Source organism: Elaeis guineensis, chromosome 3 (genome assembly GCF_000442705.2).
Source record: "Elaeis guineensis isolate ETL-2024a chromosome 3, EG11, whole genome shotgun sequence".
NCBI lineage: Eukaryota > Viridiplantae > Streptophyta > Magnoliopsida > Arecales > Arecaceae > Elaeis > Elaeis guineensis.
The window spans coordinates 8,573,633-8,592,048 of NC_025995.2; the positions used below are offsets into that span (position 1 = coordinate 8,573,633).

Below are 18,416 nucleotides of genomic sequence, written 5' to 3' on the forward strand. Positions count from 1 at the left end.
GAATATCGATGTTGACGACATTCTAACTGATGGATTGTTCGTGTTCTCCAATGTTGCCCGACCATATGGTAAGAAAGATTTTCAAATGTTGACACTATAGAAAACGGATGACCATTGGTATGTGCTAAACAGTTGCGAGGAGGTGGAAGCGTACATGATGTGAGTATACAAATTTAATTTTTTTTATTGATATATGCATGAATGTACATACTCATAGACTCTAAATTAAAATATACATTTATTACTGTATCACTTCAGTGTGCACAAAAGTGAGCTCATAAGAATCAATCCTACATTAGCAGTGGCACGACATAGGAATCAATTCGCATCATGGTTTGACGAACGGATAAGTTATATCAATATTCATCCATCATTTAAAGGTTCATTTATATAGTATTTATGTTGTCAAACTTAACTTGCTTATTGTTTTTTAATTATAGATAGCTCAGCTACGTATAGACAATCCTAACTGTATCAGTGATGACTTAGCCGTACTTGCACGAAAATTTGACAGACGTGTATCGGTATATTCAACATGCATAGTCATGGTGTGCGGTTCTTAACAAAAAATTGCAATTGCGATCGAACCACACAGAATTGTGGTATAAGCATAGAGGGCGAGCACAAGGGTGAAATAATAGATTTTTTTGGTGTTCTGCATGAGGTTATAGAGCTGAGATATAGTGGTCTAGCGGATCATGTTATTCAGTATTGATGGTATGATTTAGGATGACATAAACAACTGTTATAGATCTTCAACTCGTCAGTGTCCATACTGGTCACGTGTGGTATGAAAGTGATCCTTATATTTTTGCAAAGCAAGCGAGACTAATGTGGTATATTGATATTAACAAAATGAAAGAGCCTTGGCGAGTTGCAATAAGGGCTCAGCATAGACATTTGTTCGATCTCGCATTTTTCACGTACTCAAATGATGAATATCTAGAGAATGAAATCCGTGCAACTATTAAAAATGAAGCATATCAAATGCAAGTACCAGATAACATATTAGTACCAGATGAATGGTCAACATAGGACAATTGCAAAGAGACGACTGCGAACTTGAGGATGTCCTATTGTTGGATCATCGTAAGGGCACGGGCACGAGCACGATCCAACAATAATTTGGGATCACAATCATATGTGGATGATGACTTCATCAATGATGATGATGATAGCACTTCAAAGTCGATGCCTTCTATGAGTCTGAGGACGACTATATGGACACGAGTTCAGATTCTGAAAATAATAATTAATATGAATAAGTAATTCAATTTATTTTTTTGTTACATCATATAATATTGAGTTTTTTTGATTATGTGCTGATTTAAATTATCTTAATTATTGCAGCATCATGGCTGGTCTAGATGTCGACATTCGTGGGGTAGACAGCAGGCCCCACTTAATGATACACATCTTCACTTTAATATTTTGCATGACGAGTCAGAGGATTTAGATGAGACTCAACTGCCCAGTCTACAAAGCAGACTAGTGCTCAACCAGAAACTGCCCAGCTGGAGGTCATGGCACCACAGCATCATCCCTCTACAGGTACATCTCTATCAATTTATAAACTATGTATATTTTTTTGTTATATATATCCATTGATAGATGATATATGTTCATTTTATGAATTTTTATATATAGAAACACAGCAGCGACGTACAGTGTGTGCAGGAGGGAACGAGGCCAACGACTCTGATGATACATAATTTATAATTTTTTTAAATTTTAAATGATGTATGAACTTAAATTTTTGTATATGACAATGATGGCTATAAAACTTATTTGGAATTGCTATTTAAAATTGCTATTTTAAATTTAATATTTTTATTATATTAATATATTTTTATGTAAAATATGTTTGATCTGAAAATTTACATTTAAATAGGTATTTTTTGATAAAAAATAAAAAATAATTTATTTTATCCATAATTTAATTTAGCGATGAAATATTAATTTTGTTGTAAAAAATAATTAAAAAATTTTGATTATCACAAAAAAATCAAATTTTCACTATATATTGCGATGAAATTTTTTTATTTCATCACTAAAATTACGATGAAAATAACTTTCATCGCTAAAAATAATTTTTTTCATCACAAATTTTATTTTTTTCTTTATTTTTTTAGCAATGAAAATTTTTTTCATCGCAAAAATTGCAATGAATTTTTTTTCATCACAAAAAATGATGATGAAATTTTTTTTTTCATCACAAAAATTATGATAAAATTTTTTTTTCATCGCAAAAATTATGACAATTTTTTTTTTCATCGCAAAAATTACGACAAAATTTTCTTTCATCGCAAAATTTATGATGAAATTTTTTTCATCACAAAAATTACGACAAAATTTTTTTTTATCACACAAATTGCAACGAGATTTTTTTTCACTGCAAAAATTGTGAGAAAATTTTTTATTTAGTCATGATAATTAGCGACAAAATTTTTTTTCATCGCTAATTTTTGCGATGAAATTTTATTTTTCATCACTAAAATTAAAAAAATAAAAATAAAATAAAAAATTCAAATGAGTAACAACTGATTTTTGACAATGAAAATATTTTTTGTCGTAATTTTTACGATAAAATTTTAAGCTCTTGCGATAAAATTTTTTTATTGCTATTGCTGCAAACTCTTCCGTTGTCCAATCGACTATTTTTGATGATGAAATAAAATTTTTTCGTCACTAAGACCTTTTGCTACGAGGCTTTCTCTACAAATTTTTAACGACAAAAATTTTTGTCGCTAATACTTTTAGCAATGAAAATTTTATCTTTAACGATGAAAAAATTTTATCACAAAAAATCAAATTTTTTGTAGTGCTTGGTGGCCCTCCGAGCATATCCACGGCCCATCTATGACCACTGCCGGTATCTCCTCCGGCCACCTCTCCCTCCATCCTCTCTTTCTCTTCTTTTTTTTCTTTCTGATTCTTTTTTTCGCTTCTATATTGGTTCGTGCCGGTCCGATTCGATACGGATCCAATACCAACTCATACTGTCGATTGGCCGACATGGATCCAGGTACTGATTTCGCTGATTTGATATAATAGAATAAAAGTGAAGATAATTTTGAAATAAAAAAGAAATATCAACAAACAAGCAAGTGAAAGGAAAAAGACTATAAAATGGAAGTCTTAGGAAAAAAAAGCTACAAGGCTCCCACTTTATCCTATAGAAAAATTGCCTCATGCCACCATGGAAATGCCATGGCATATCGTTATTTAACCAACCCCGCAGAAATTGCACTAGCCATCTTAAGTCGCACCAATTCCCCCCAACCATGTGCATAAGGAATTTCTCCTACGATTGAGCGGCACCAAAATCGTTCTCGACATTACTCTTCCACAAAAAATATACAAAACCAAAAAAAAGGGAGAATAAAACAAACAGAAAACTGAACATATAGAAACACACAATAGAAATAAGAGAAGAGATAAATCAAACTATTGGAAGTAAAAAAGAAAGATAAAATATGAACAGGAGATAAAAGTAAAACAAAAAAATTAAACCAAAGTATAAAAAAGAGAAATGCTATAGGGCACGATAATCGACCATATAAAAGGTTCTTTTACGTCAACAAGGCATTGCATGGTCATGTTGTTATTTGACCAACCTCTCAGAGATAGCACCAGCCTCCCTTCATCCCACCAATTCCCCTAAACCATGTGGCATAAGTAACTTTTCTTATGATAGGGCAGCACCCAAAGAATTTTCTTTGAAAAAATTAAGGAAAAAAAATTCCAGACAAATATGACAAACACGCAATAGGTACCAAAGAACAAATAACTTTAAAAACAAAATCTAAAAAAGAAATATAAACAAAACATACAAGTGAAACAAACTAAAAATATAATATAAAATCAGACTTAAAAGGAGAACTGCTATAATGCTCCAAGGCGCATCTACAAGAAAGTTCCTTTACATGAATATGGCAATGGCGTGGTATGTTATTACTTGACCAAATCCTCAAAATCGCGCAAGCCACCTTGAATCGCATAAATTCCCCTCAAACATGTAGCATAAGGAACTTCTCCAATGATGGAGCATCAGCCAAATCATTATCAACATTACTCTTCCAAAAAAAATACAAAAACTAAATTACAAAAGTAGAATAAAACAAAGAAAAAAATGGAATATGTGGACACATATAATAGAAATAAGAGAAGAGATAAAACAATAAACTACTGAAAGTGAAGAGAAAAAATGAAATATAAAAAAGAGAAAAGTGAAACAAAATAAAACTAAAATATAAAATCAAAGTCTTAAAAAGAGAATGCTATAGAGCACACCACTCTTATGATATAAAAAGTTCCCTTATGTCAATTAACCAACCCCTTTCAAAAATTGTACAACCTCTCTTGATAGCATCAATTCCCTTTAACCATGGACAAGGAACTTTCCTTATGATGAGTGGCATCCAAAGCATTCTTTTTCAAAAAATTATGGAAAAAAAAGAAATTCCAAACAAATGAGAAACATGTAACAGAAATAAAAGTAAAGATGATTTTTAAACAAAAAATAAAGAAGAAATATAAGCAGAACAAACAAGTGAAAGGATATATATAAAAACATAATATAAAATCAAAGTCGTAGAAAGAGAAATGCTGTAAGGCTCGCCACTCTATCGTATACAAAGTTTCCTTACGTCAACAAGGCAATGCCATGGCATATTGATATTTGACCAACCTGCAGAAATTGCACTAGCCACCTTGAATCAAACCAACTCCCCTCAATCATGTATTGTAAGGAACTTCTACGACTGTGTGGCACCTAAATCATTCTCGGCATTACTCTTCCACCAAAAATACAGAAACTAAATAACAGAAGTAGAATAAAAAAAATGGAAATATATGGAAACACATAATACAAATAAGAGATGAGATAAATTAAACTACATTTGAAAGTAAAAGAAAGATAAAATATAAAAGTGAAATAAAACAAAAGTAGTATATAAAATCAAAGTCTTGAAAAGATAAATGCTATATGGCATGCCACTCTATCATATAAAAAGGTTCCTTATGTCAGTATGGCATTGCATGGTAATGCAGTTATTTAACCAACCTCTCAGAAACCAAACTTCCTTGATCGCATCAATTCCCTCAACCATGTGGCTTAAGAAACTTTTCTTATGATGAGTGGCACCCAAGCATAGAGTGATCAAAAAATATCTCTAATTTAATTTTATTCTGATTGTTCAATTAAAAGTATCTTTTCATGAACATTGATACGTAGGCTAAGGTAGAGGTGCAAATGAGTTGAGTTGCTTGGAACTACTCGAGCTTGACTTGAGTCCGAGCTCGACTTGAGTTCCAGCTCGACTCGACTTGATTATTATCAAGCTTGAGTCGAGCTCGAGTAGCTAGAATAGTTTTTCGAGTCGATTCGAGTAGCATAATATTCGGCTCGAAAGCTTACGAGCCTATTCGAGTTTATATATATTTTTAATAATATTATTTTATTTATAATATATATTAATATATATATATTATTAATAGGTTAAGGCTTGATTTCGAGCTCGAAGTTGGACTCGAGTATGGCTTAGTTGATATTCAAATCAAGTTGAATCAATCTCAAGTTTTACCTACTTTTCATCGAGCCGAGCTCGAGCTCGGATATTGAGGTTCAATCAATTTTGAACTAAGATTCTAGCCCGAGTATATTGAGTTGAGTTAAGCTCGAACTTTCAGCTATTCAACTCGGCTCGGCTCTATGCATCCTTAGATTAAGGATTTTTAAGATATGATTTTTGATGTGCAAGTAGTTTTGAAAATAGTAGATCATATCCAACAGTTTGGATAATCTATATAGGACCTATATTGTAGAGTTTTGATCTGACTGGATCTGAAACTAAATCCGATCGACTGCATTCTAGTTTGACAATATATATATGCACGCGCGCATACCACATCTAATATATTATATATGGTAGTCTTTTGAAATATTAACAACAATTTTTTTGAGAAAAATTTCTTCACTTAGTGAAGAGTCCTCCAATCTACTTTACTTCTATTTATGTATTGATTTTCTAAGTGTAATCCAATTGATCAAAATTGCCCCTTCTTCCTTTTCTTCTGTGTTAAGGACATATCCACTTAAATGATTTTGCTTAGGTAAACGGTTGTTTCAGTGATTGCTAGGCATTCTAGCAACAAATTATCCCCTAGTATATGATCAACATCATGGATGTCCAAGATTGATCTTGCATTTTAATTTTTAATATTTTATTTTCTGATTTTTATGAATATATTTATTCATATTTAGTTTTATTTAATATAGCTTTTATCAAAAAAATCCCTCGACACTCGTCATAAGAGTACTTTAGGAAATGGTGCCAGGCCTATCGGTGCCAATACTAGACATTACTGGTGGGTGACACCCTCCAATTTTAACACCAACAACTATGCTAATAGTGAATAATATACCCTCAAGCCCCAACCTTCTGTTTGATATGAAGGATGGAATTGAATGAAGGATGGATAGAGAATAGAGGATGGATAAGGAGGAGAATGGATAGATCTTCCATCTATTCTCCTGTATATTTGGTAAAATATAGAAAAATAGATAGGAATGATTCTTCCTTTGTTTGGTATAGAAGGATTTGAAGAATGGACGAAAAGATGGATGATATTTATAAATATTTTTATTAAACTATCTTTTAAAAAATATTATTATTATTATGAATTTATAATATTTATTTATACTAAAGAAGTAAAGCAATATATAAACCATAACCTTTATAATTTATAATTAAATAAATATTTAGATTAGTTTAATAAATAAATTTATGAATTTATAATTTTTTAAGAATAAATTTATTTATATATTAATTATACAAATAAATAACTAATTTATGATTTAATTTAAATAGTTAATTAATTTTATACAAATAGTTAATTAAAAATAATGAATATAAATAAAAAATTAGAAGATAATTTTAATTATTTACTTATAACTATGAATATTGTATGCTGAAATAAAAATAATTAGTAATAAAATCTAATAATATAAGATAAATAGTATAAATTAAATAAAATATATATAAATAAAATAAAAAAAGATATTAAAATTTTATAAAAAATTAATATAAAATAATTTTATCAATATAAAAATATATCCTCCTATGCTCTATTTATTCTTTCTTGTATTTCACTAATTTGAAAGGATGCAAGGTGATGGGTTAGGATGGATAGATGATCTCTTCCTTCTGTCCATCTTTTTTCAAAATTTTAGAATCAAACGGTAGATAGAGTTCTCCGTCAGATCTTCCCATGCACCGGCTAATCTTCTACGGTTCAAAATACCAGCAGGCGAAGGCGAGCGAGGCGACGTCTCTGTAGGGAAGAGATGGAGGCGGAGGCAGAGGTCCTGGAGCCTTTGGAGCTCCCTTTCTCCGACCTCCTCCTCCTCTCCTCATCCGCTTCCTCTCCCTCTAGGGTTTCTTCCTTCCCCCAGGAGCTGGCGAGGCTCGAATCCCTCTCTGCCGCCGTGATGCAAGCCCTGGGTCCGTCGGGGCCCGGCCTCTTGTCGATTACCGGAGTCCCCAAAGCCCCCGCCCTCCGCCGCGCCCTCCTCCCTCTCGCCCGGAAGCTCGCGCTTCTCGACAACAAGGATCGCGCTCGAATCCTCAAAGTAGAACCCTCTTGACCCACTTTGTTCTACCTTTTGATTCATTATAGTTATATTTTGTTACGATCTTATCATCAGCCTAGGGTTCTGAAATTGATCTCAGTGTCTTAAAGAAAAGTTTTTGATAAGGTTTTCATGGTGGAGTCCACTGAAAATGCTTTGGTTTATATCTAGTTTATCTTTATGAGATTTTATGATGTGAAAAATTTGATCGAATCCTGTAGTTAGAATTGAATTGCTGAAATGCTGTAGTTATAATTCTGGATGGTGGGTGGGAGTTTGCGGGGGCTTTAGGGTTTATTGGTTAGGAAGAGACCAGGATTGAACTAAGGGGAAAAGAGGGGAGAAGAAAGAGAAGGTGTATTAAATTTTAGAGCATTCCCAGCTCTATTATATTCAGCCCTTTAGGGGTGATAAGTTGAAAAATCCATCATTTCATGTTACATTACATTTCTCTCTTTTTTCGTTGGAATGGGGTTGGCTACAGAGTATAGCACTAAGGAAAGCTCCATATGGGTGGATTTTTGCAACTGGTGTCAGGTTAAGATCTATCCTCTAAGGTTTATTGTTCAATTTCTTCTACAAAAACTTAACATCAAGAAGTGCTTGCCATTAAACTTAAAAGGTCAATTGGCATGTAGAAAGTTCTACTTTGTCGGTCACTGTTTATGTTCACGCAGCCTGGGAGGAATCCTCTGAAATTAAATTTGAACATGGAGAGAGTGCTGGAAAAGGGATGATTAGAGTATTTAATCTAGGAAGTTGCACGCATGTGTAACTGACAAATTATAAGTGAACAAGTTCAGTTTGAGCATAATCCCACGTTGGTAAATGAATGCTATGTGATTTTATTCATCAACTTGGTGCATAATCCTCCAGACATGCTTAACTTATGGTGGCATTCATATAGTCAATCTCTTCCAGTGAGCTACTCCTTGGGGAGGAGGTAGATGCACCTAGATTTTGAAATTTTAGCGGTGAGGCATGGAGGTGGTTTTAATCATTTTTCTGTGTCTATAACTGAATCAAATTAAGGTTATACATGTATCCATTCATTAGTTTATGGAATCAACATTAAATATCTATTGTAAAGAATTTTTTATGTTTACCATATATGAGTTCTATTGCGAGTCTTCTATTGAAGAAGACTCTGGCTTCAAGGGTCCTTTTAGTGGCCAATGCTGGCTTTAGTGAAAAGAGTGTCCTTGTGAGGGTTTTTCTTGTATTATTGTGGAACATAAAATTATTATTGAATAAAATTCACAAAGTCATAAACATTAAACCTTTCGTATGATGTTGAAATAACTTTTGTTTGAAGAGATAGCGTGACCTGAATTCATGATCATGGAACTTGAATCCATTAAAACCCAGGAAGTCTGAATCTTTAAGACTTATCATTGTTTTATCTATCCTTTGCTACTTGCTCATATCAAATTGCTGCATTCACATCATTTCAGAAGGTAAGTTCAGTATTAATTAAGAATTTAAAAATTCAGAACCTCAGCTTATGAATCTGATTTTTGTTTGTCCCACCTTTATTACAAGTTCTTATTAGATATGTTAAAAAAAAATAATTCCTTATCTGATGACTCTCTTTTTTTTTTTTTTTTTAAGCATAGCCAAACTATCATTGGGCTTAATCCATGACTCTGATTTAAACATTTAACTTATAATGTTAAATAAGTGATGTTCTTTGGTAGGTTGTCATTCATAACTGGTTTACTTTTATATAATGTTTTACAATGTTTCTTTTTGACCTCAATCTTCTTGAAGCAAGAATAATTTATGCTTGAAGTTGTTTGGTTTTAATAATCATTTATTTGAGTGCTTAGAATACAAAGACCATGTCAGTGTCCAGGTAAGCTAATACTTTACCTAGTTTTACATTTTCTTAAAACGGTTTTCGTTAGCGGTACTTGACACTTAGTTCACTGTTCATGCCAAAAGTAATGTGCTGTAAATATCTAACATGACGTAACTCAACATGTGGATGTTGTCATGAAAATAAAGACTATAAACACATAATACATATATTTAAATAAAAGAAAAGAAAGGCTGGAAATGATGTCATAGCATTGGTTAGAAATAGGTTTCCCTCTCAACAACTGAAAAAAAAAGAAGAAGAGAAAAATACAGTATAAGCTTAGATCTGGAGAGCCTGTTTTAATTGACACACATATTTAAATAACAGTAAGCATATCGTTCAAAACTTTACATGTCTTCATAAAGAAAAAACAACTTATTGCATATGTAATATTTTCTAACATAATTCTTACCAAAACTATTTGTAGCTAACTTGATTATGAACATCATTGATTAAAAATTGTTGATGCATTGCAATATATGGATGATAAAGCACTAAAGTCAACTATCTTCTGGACCCCAATTTTGTCACAAAGGATTCGGTATATATAACATAGCAATACTATATGCAGTAGATTACTATATGCAGTAGATTACTTTGATAGTTATTTTAGAAAGCACTTTCTTGTCCGTATACTCATAATTTCTTTTAAATGCAGTTTCTCTGAAAAAAACATTTCAGGCATTTGCTTTAATTTCTGTTTATTTTGAAGAATAAATGCACAATGATATACACTATCTCTCACTAGTATAATCAATTAATCATATCAGATACATAGGGAACCATCAAAAGATAACTTATGGGTGATGTTTATTTCAGGAGCATGGTTTAGGCAGTGATGTTCCTCTGAAGAATCCAGATAGGAGTGTCTCCTCATTTGCCTTGCAGTTAAAATATGGACAAGATTCAAGTTTGGAGGCAGCTTCGAGTGGTCTTAGCATTTCAGAGCAAAGCAGCCACAGTGAAGAAGATAATTCATTTGTTAATAGGTTCCAGGAATTCAATCATTGTGGGTTCGAGCAGCTTGGAAAAACTTTTAAGGAACTAGGTCTTTGTATGATGGAACTTGGACTTCGCGTGGCACAGATTTGTGATAAGGCCATTGGTGGCAGAGAACTGGAACAGAGCATTATAAACTTGGGTAGTGCAAAGGGACGTCTTATTCATTATCATTCAACATTGGATAACCTTATTCTCAAAGAGAACTGCAGGAGAATGAAGAAGGTATATTCGGCCGACCTTTGTCCTTCAAATTTTCATGCTACTATGTCAGGAGGCTCGTTTCCAAGATCAGAAAGGGAACCCCCGGATGAGTTGAATGCAAAAACTTGCTTGATTAAAGATAGGTTCTGCAGAATTTCTTTGTCCAGTTTGTGGCAGCAATGGCACTATGACTATGGAATCTTGACTGTTCTAACAACACCATTATTTATGTTGCCTTGCCAAACGGAAGATTGTTCTTCTGTGTCAAACAGTCAAGAGTGCTCTTCTCCTGATGGGCATACATATTTGCAACTATTTGACTCTAAAAGGAATAAACTCTTTGTGGTGAAATCCCCACCTGAGAGATTCATCATTCAGGTAGGGGAGGCAGCTGATATCTTGTCGGGAGGTAAGCTGTGCTCTACACTTCATTCTGTTGGCAGACCTGTCGAAAAGGAGAACTTAAGCCGGGAGACATTTGTTGTCTTCCTGCAGCCATCTTGGGACAAAACTCTGTCTTATCCTGCATACCTTTTAGAGTCTAAAAGAAATGGGAAGTTGTTGTCAAGCAAGGAGACATCCGGGTCCTGTGACAATGACAATGCTTTGCCAAGCACTGTGGTTGCTGGAACTCAGGAACCACTTGAGCTAATGCAAGAAATCCTCAGAAAAATTCCACCACTATCCTCTCGTTTGAGAGATGGGATGACATTTGCAGAATTCTCACGTGAAACTACCAAGCAGTACTATAGTGGCAGCGGAACCCAGTCTATGAGATAGCTAAGTTGTTTGATGAGTATTTTCTGGAGGTTGTCAACATCTAATCAATTATAAGTTTATTATTTAATTCAAACATCAGAGAGGAGTTATGATTCTTGGAGGTTGCAACACATGCAAAATTTTGTTTATAAGCAATCGGTTTGTTCAGCTTTTACGATGCAGATAAAATATGCGGGAATAGCCCAAACTAGAATAAGGTATTAGAAAACTTGGGATCATAGCTTACATGCAGAGGGGGAAAAAATGCATTCCTAGGGTTCAACAAATTGTGCATCAGTACATATGTGCAGATTCCCTTCTCCTTCACAAGCTTGACATGGCCTGTGTGTTTACGTTTACCTTCAGCTGTGTTGCATGTTCCAAATGGCAGTAGTCAAGATGGTTGAGATAAGAGTCAATACTTATTTTTGTGAACCTGGAATCACACAGAGCATGGCATTTTGATTCAGTAAATCCTCCTGGCAAAAGTAATCAAGTAATCAGGACACATAAGCAAGAGTTATGTTCAAGGATTTACAAATTGTACCTCAAATCCTGCCAAGGATCTGCAATAGTTAGTGTTCGTAAGCATGGTGCTTGTTGAACCACATTCACTGTCTTTGAGGGACATGCTGGACCTATCAAGTTTGATTGACCAGGGATACTGATACCCATTTGCTGTCAAACCCACGTGGGACGAAGATCGTTGCATCTTAACACCTCTTGGAATGCTCCTTCCTTCCACTGATGGCCTTTGCCTGCTTGTTTGCCTTTCATATGAATCAGTTCGTCGTCTTGGTGTGCTTTGTGACCGTGCCTTTGCCCTTGAAGACTCTGTGTTAGCCATGTAGTTGGGGTAAAAGTGGTGGTTGAAAGAAGTTTGTGCTGCATCAGTTACAGGCACAGCTGATAAGTATTGGGGACTGCTTTGTGCTGTGGTGAATGGGAACTCCTCAAAATGCCCGATATAAGCCCTTGGGCTTGTATAAGTTAGTGCTGGTGGAGCGGATGATAACTGTTGGTATTGGTCTGCCCTGAGAGGCAGACAAGTATTGCCATAATATATAGAGAGTCTGTGATCCTTTATGTCGGTGTTTGTGATGGGATAACTGTTTCTGCTCTTTGTACTGCCCCTCGACTCACGAAGATCCATTTCCCCACTTTTGACATTCTCCTCTGCACATCTGTCCATCTCCTACATTCATGAAACATGTCTCATAAGAACAGTAAATCTGAAGACCACTTCTTTAAAATTTAGGCTACTAGCCAAAGCTTTTATATGTTCTGTTGATGTCTAAACTTGACGACATAGTCTCCATTACTATTGACTTACATATGAATGTTGGGATCTGCGACGCTGTGGCGATCTCCTGTATACGGACTGCCTTTGTGAGATGGCTTGGGACTCTTCAACCATTCTGATCCTCTGGGCACGTGCTCGGGCTTGAGCAGTCACCAGTGCCTGCATGCAGCGGAGAGTAGCTGTAGCTTGCTTCCTCACCAGGTGGCCTCTCACCAATGCTTGCAGTTTCACCAGACCTTTCAATGCATGTAAAGCTTTCCTTGCCTGCCGATGTAGAGTGTTTTTATCTTCTCTATGTATAACTCTATAGTGTCTCATCAAATTTATATAGTCACATTTTTTCTTTCTACCATATATAAATGCTTCTCCCAAATATAATTTTGTTGCCCAGATCTTACTTCCTCTGAGCATTTGATGATATATTCTACAGTCCTGCCTTTCCACATATATCTCTAGTAATTTTTATGTAATGCATGAAACTTGTATGTTATCTGTCTTCTCTTTTTTTTCTTTTACTAACTTTGCAATTCATTATTAGCTCCATTTAATTAGCTGGAACTTGGATTATTATTAAAATATTAAGAAGACAACGAATTGCAGAATGAGAAATATTTATGGTTCAGGTAAACATACAAAAATGCTCTCTCATTATTTACTGTGCTTATATAAATGGGCCCATGTATCTGGTGTTACAATATGGGTATCCTCAGAAGTCAAAAACCAAAATTTGCTTATGTTTATTTTCATACATTTCTCAAAATGAATCTTTTCAAATTTTAATGATGATTGATTCTCTGGACAGGAAAAATGGACCAGCAATGTGTTAAAGAGAGGAGAGGAGAAGATGAAGTACCAGATACGATCTAAAGACGGCCTGAATCTTGATTGCAGCAGCCTCCTCAACAGCACTGGATGTTTTACCAGTGGTGGCGGAGGTTAGACTCATCACATCTGCTGCAGCCTGTGCAGCAGCAACGGCAACACCTGCTGCTGCGGCAGCTGTCACTGCTGCAGCCGTTGCATGCCTCATTTGATCAATCTCAGCCTCTGACAGTGCATTAGTGGGTGCACTTACTGTTTGGTCTGGAGATGTCGAACCCTTCCGTGCTGCTGCTTCTTGTCTCCGGAAGCTCCATCTATTCTTCTCCTTTGGGGTGGGCAGTGGGATTGGATCTGATTGGGCTTCTGTTGGCGATGAAGATGTTAAGGTCTCACCTTTATCCTTCTCCTCCCTCTTGCACATCAAGAAACTTTTCAGCCATCTTCCCGCCTTCTCCATTGCCCCTCTAAAGCATTTTTACAAGAAGGATTCAGGAGCCATTTGCACCTATATGATACAAAGAAACAAGCCTCCATACATCTAATATCGAGTGTGACTTATGTCTGCTTTTAATCTCTGGTAATTACGACCCAATCATCATTATTCATCCATTTGACTCCTTTTCCTTTTGTCTCTGGGATGGTGGAGTGATCTGGGGCTTTTGTTTGTTTATTAGGTGCAGGCCTGCAGGAAGAGAGGAGAGAAATATATGAAGGTATTTCCCTGGCAAGCCACTTGCAATCCTCTGTGAGACTGATCCAATGTTTTCTATTATCGCAATTCCTATATTTTTTTTGTAGTGAATAGCCAGCAAGCCTTATCTTGTCCTGGAGTTATTGAAGGGATGAGCAGGGGAAGTATGGTTTTATGGATTATTGAATGGGCGAGAGGGTCATGTGGACGAAAGGGTCATGAACGTTGCTGGCGATCGGTAGACAATACTTTCTGCTTGTCAGCATCTCATGTCAAGTTGGGTCCATCATTGTCAGCATTGGGTGCTAATTTCCAGCACCCAATGCACCAGCTTTTAGCTCTTGTACCTCTTTCCAGCAGAAAGGTTGACCTGTCATGCGTCCTTCCGGTACTCATCGTGAGAAAACTGCCATCTTTGAATGATGATTAGAAATTTAGAATTGTTCAATTAGCACATCAATTGGAGAGCAGCTTTCTACCGAAAAAAAAAAACAGAGAGCTGGTAAGGTTGCTGCATTCGTACCTGCATGCCATATGCTTAAAACATGAAACGGTCTCTCTCTGCACATGAGTAAGACTGTATATATCTGACTGTCCAAATCCTGCAATGGTGGGATTCTTATGCATATCCCCTTTTTTCGATTGTGGTTCTTTGCATGGTGTTCTGGTGGAGATTTTCTGTGCTGATCATACTACCTGTTCTATTTTGAAGCCTTACACTAATTATGGGTTATACCATGATATCTTCATGGAAATTTGTCTGGTTCTGATAGCTCTTACACTATTTGTGGGTTACACGTTTCACATTTGTTTGTTTTATTACAGTTGCATCACAGTTGGAAGCAGAGCCTCGTGCTCTGATGGAAGCAAAATTCGGGGGGTATCTGTTGTTGAAGAGGATAAAAAGACCTATTTTAGGTTATGGAAAGCTTTCTTTTGGTGATTCCCATCAATATTTTTTGGCATTATCCATTCATAATAGTGAAAGAAACGGAAAGGGGATAACATTGGGTCCATACAATTTGAAGGAGATCCCCACGGGAGGATAGTTAATTGTTTGATTGTATTATTGCGCAATACATTGAGGTCCAAGATGGCACCTTTGCAAAAGATGCCACATTTTGTAATCCCTGATGATTACCCCATTATGACTTAGAAAAATAGCTTTTCCCTAGAGATTGCAGGCTTCGTTTTCTTATGGGGATCATCTCTCATCACTTGTCTTTTGTCCTAGGCTGATGAAAAGAAGCAAGGCAGAAGAAGAAGTTTAGAAAGTTGAACCACAAGGCCATAAGTTGATGCTTGTGCTTAATGGAATGAATAGGTGATAAAAAAGACACTTCATGGAGTACATGTTTGACTTGGCCTTATATTAGGTAATATGATTGGAACGGTATATCACAAGAACCAGAACACAAAAAATGGAGAAAGAATAAAGAAGAGGGAGAAGTTCAAATTTCTGAGGTCATATGACTGGCCCTTTTGAGACTTTACAGGTTTTTAGAAATTTTTATTTTCTCATAGCACCAGATTTAGGTTGAGCACCTGCAAAAGAGTTGTTTTGATATTTTTCCTCAGAGAATTGTCATTTTTTTTAAGACCAATTATCAAAATTTCTTCTGGTTGGCTGATGATAGGGATCAGGTTAGCTCTTTCATGTAAAAGATCATGTGGGTCTTTCATGTGCTGGTGATTGCTCGATCATGTCTTGAGATATAAAAACTTTTATAGTGTTAGAATTAGTGAAAAAAATAAGTATTTGTATAACTTAGTCTATACTTTAAAGTGTAATTGAACACTACATGAATGGCTCTTTCTATAATGCGGACAACGATATATTTTCTCTAACTCTCTCAAGTGTGCCTAGCTGTGTATATGTAGATACTCCTTGGCTATCCAGCATTTAGGCTTGGTTTGATCTACATGGATTGTCGCTGCTCCATCAAATCAGATGCCTAGCATGATCATTCCTTGGCCCAAACTGGTGAGCCCACAAAAAGGCAAGCCGGATGATTTGCCACACCGATGCAGTTGGACATCTAAAAGACAATGGTATGCTAAACTTATGTTTAACATGTTTTTTTTTTTTTTTTTTTTGTTTGATATAAATGAACGGTCACATCAATCTGATATGAGAGCAATTCAAAATATCAAGATATATAAAATTCTGCAAGATCAATGAGCAGTCCTTATCCTATCTCCAAATTCAATCTCCAAAACTTATGTTTAATATGCATTTTACCATGTACTGATTTAATATCATTCGTCATAATTTAGAATTTTATTTTAAAAGATTAGTTGGAAAATAATATTTAGATTTTTTGATTCTGTACAAGTATTCAAGATCTTTTTAATTTTCAACTACTATAAAACTAAATATATATTAGGACAAATCTTCACATAAACACTTAGACATTATTGTAGTTAGAAGCATAACTGGGATCAAGAAAATTGCAGTTATTTGAAGTTATAATGTAAATTATTAGTCAGAAACTTAAATTGATTGGGAGATTCAGAATTTTAACTAACCATAAGCATGGACTAAATGACCTACCATTGAACAACATTAAATTATCCTCATGGCTGGTTCATTGACATGGAAAAGAACTGACACAACTCTCTCGGTTTTTTTTTTTGGTTTTTTTTTTCTCTCTCTAGCAGAGCCTCTTTCTAGGTAGATGCAATTTTTGAAACCAATTTGTCAGTTCACATAATTCATTTTTTAAGGATAATGCCTACACAAACATGCATCCACGACAGTTGATTTGATGACAAAAAACACAATCGGGCAAAAAGAACAGCTGGTTCGACGGACCAATGGAAAGGCTTTGGCCGGCACTGGCCTTAAACATTACAACATTAAACATACCAATATAAAAAGTTAATATCATGAGTGTCCTTTTCCTTGAGTGCATTACGATTTCTTTTTGTCAACACTTGATTGAAACATTTACAAAATCATGATTCATCTTTGTTACATTGTAAGCAGTCAATGTCGAAGCCGGCTAGTTTTTTCATTCCTTACGTACATTTCCCACTACGGGCATGGTGCCAAGCCGGTTGGCAGACAAATTCAATTTCCAGGCCAAAGAAAACCCTCAGGTTTGCACTTTCACCTACCTTAGGGGGACTACGGAGCAAGGGCTAAATATAATTAAAAAATTATGTTATAGATATTTTGATCAAAAAATAAAATTTTATAAAATTAAAACAGTTTTTCTATGTAAGTTTGGAAGTGTTTTCGAAGAAAGCTTCAAAATGAAGTCCCTCTCAAATAAATATTTTTTAATTTTTTGATAAAATTAAAATAATTTTTATATTTTTTTATCAAACATCATTATAGCTATCTAAAATATATTTGGAGGACTAAAAAATGCTTCCTAATCTTTAAAAAATTTAGTCAAATGGGACATAATCTCTCTATCTCTTCCCTCTCTCAAATTCTTTGATATCTTCTAGGATGAAGATAATATAGTCCTCTATTCTCCTCTCCATTTGGTATCATCGGAACAAAAGAGATCTGAAAGTACAAGTAATGAGCTAAGAGGGAGATAAAAGTCTCCTTACTCGGATTCTCTGGCCTGATTTATATAGAAAGAATTACAAGGTTCATTGCGATTTGTTCACATGATTCTTGAACGGGCTAGCATGCGTTTTCTTATTTGTTGCCCTGGATAGCTATATTTTTTGTTATGTGCCTTTGAGATCACAAAAGCTGGAACCGTGATTTTAGTGGAGGAGCAAAAGAGAGAGGACTATCTGATGATATGTGGATCCCAAGTCCAACATAGATTTTTCAGTTTAGGTTAAGTTTGAATATGGCCAAGCCAAATCGAACCAGGATTCTGAAGTTCTTCTAATCTTGAATTGGAGAGGACCAGTTGCCCATCATCAAAACTCCTTTATATTATAATATGATTGATGATTGAGCAGAGCCTCACATTATCTTCATCTAGTTTCATCACTCATTCAACAATACATTGATGTCTAGTAAAGGAAACTTTGACTTCCTTCAATCTTGTTATGGATAAGCGTTCCATTGGGATGATGGAATTGGTGTTTCAATAATAGGTGCCAAAGAAAGAAAGAAAAAAAAAAAAAAAAAAAAAATCTCTCTGTGAGGAACGTTGTGATAATTCTCCAA

At 35.0% G+C, this 18,416-nt stretch overlaps 2 protein-coding genes across 5 annotated transcripts; one reads left to right on the top strand and one right to left on the bottom strand.

The window, feature by feature from the left end:
• The first annotated feature begins 7,179 nt into the window (after window positions 1–7,179).
• LOC105042330 (uncharacterized) lies at window positions 7,180–14,912 on the top strand. 4 transcript variants are annotated; one of them, XM_073253621.1, is made up of 5 exons: window positions 7,180–7,633; window positions 10,314–13,007; window positions 13,562–14,158; window positions 14,256–14,294; window positions 14,380–14,912. In XM_073253621.1, exons 1-2 carry the CDS (start codon window positions 7,349–7,351, stop codon window positions 11,475–11,477), a joined length of 1,449 nt encoding a protein of 482 aa, XP_073109722.1. In that variant the 5' UTR covers window positions 7,180–7,348; the 3' UTR covers window positions 11,478–13,007; window positions 13,562–14,158; window positions 14,256–14,294; window positions 14,380–14,912. The 4 variants fall into 4 exon arrangements, with proteins under 4 accessions (XP_073109722.1, XP_073109725.1, XP_073109724.1 ...); XM_073253624.1 differs by having other exon boundaries at window positions 14,387–14,912; XM_073253623.1 differs by having other exon boundaries at window positions 10,314–13,003.
• Window positions 11,983–14,038, bottom strand: LOC105042331 (protein IQ-DOMAIN 19). Its single transcript, XM_010919493.4, has 3 exons — window positions 13,613–14,038; window positions 12,790–13,023; window positions 11,983–12,651 (listed from the first exon to the last, which is right to left on the bottom strand). Exons 1-3 carry the CDS (start codon window positions 14,036–14,038, stop codon window positions 11,983–11,985), a joined length of 1,329 nt encoding a protein of 442 aa, XP_010917795.2.
• Window positions 14,913–18,416: the final 3,504 nt, after the last annotated feature.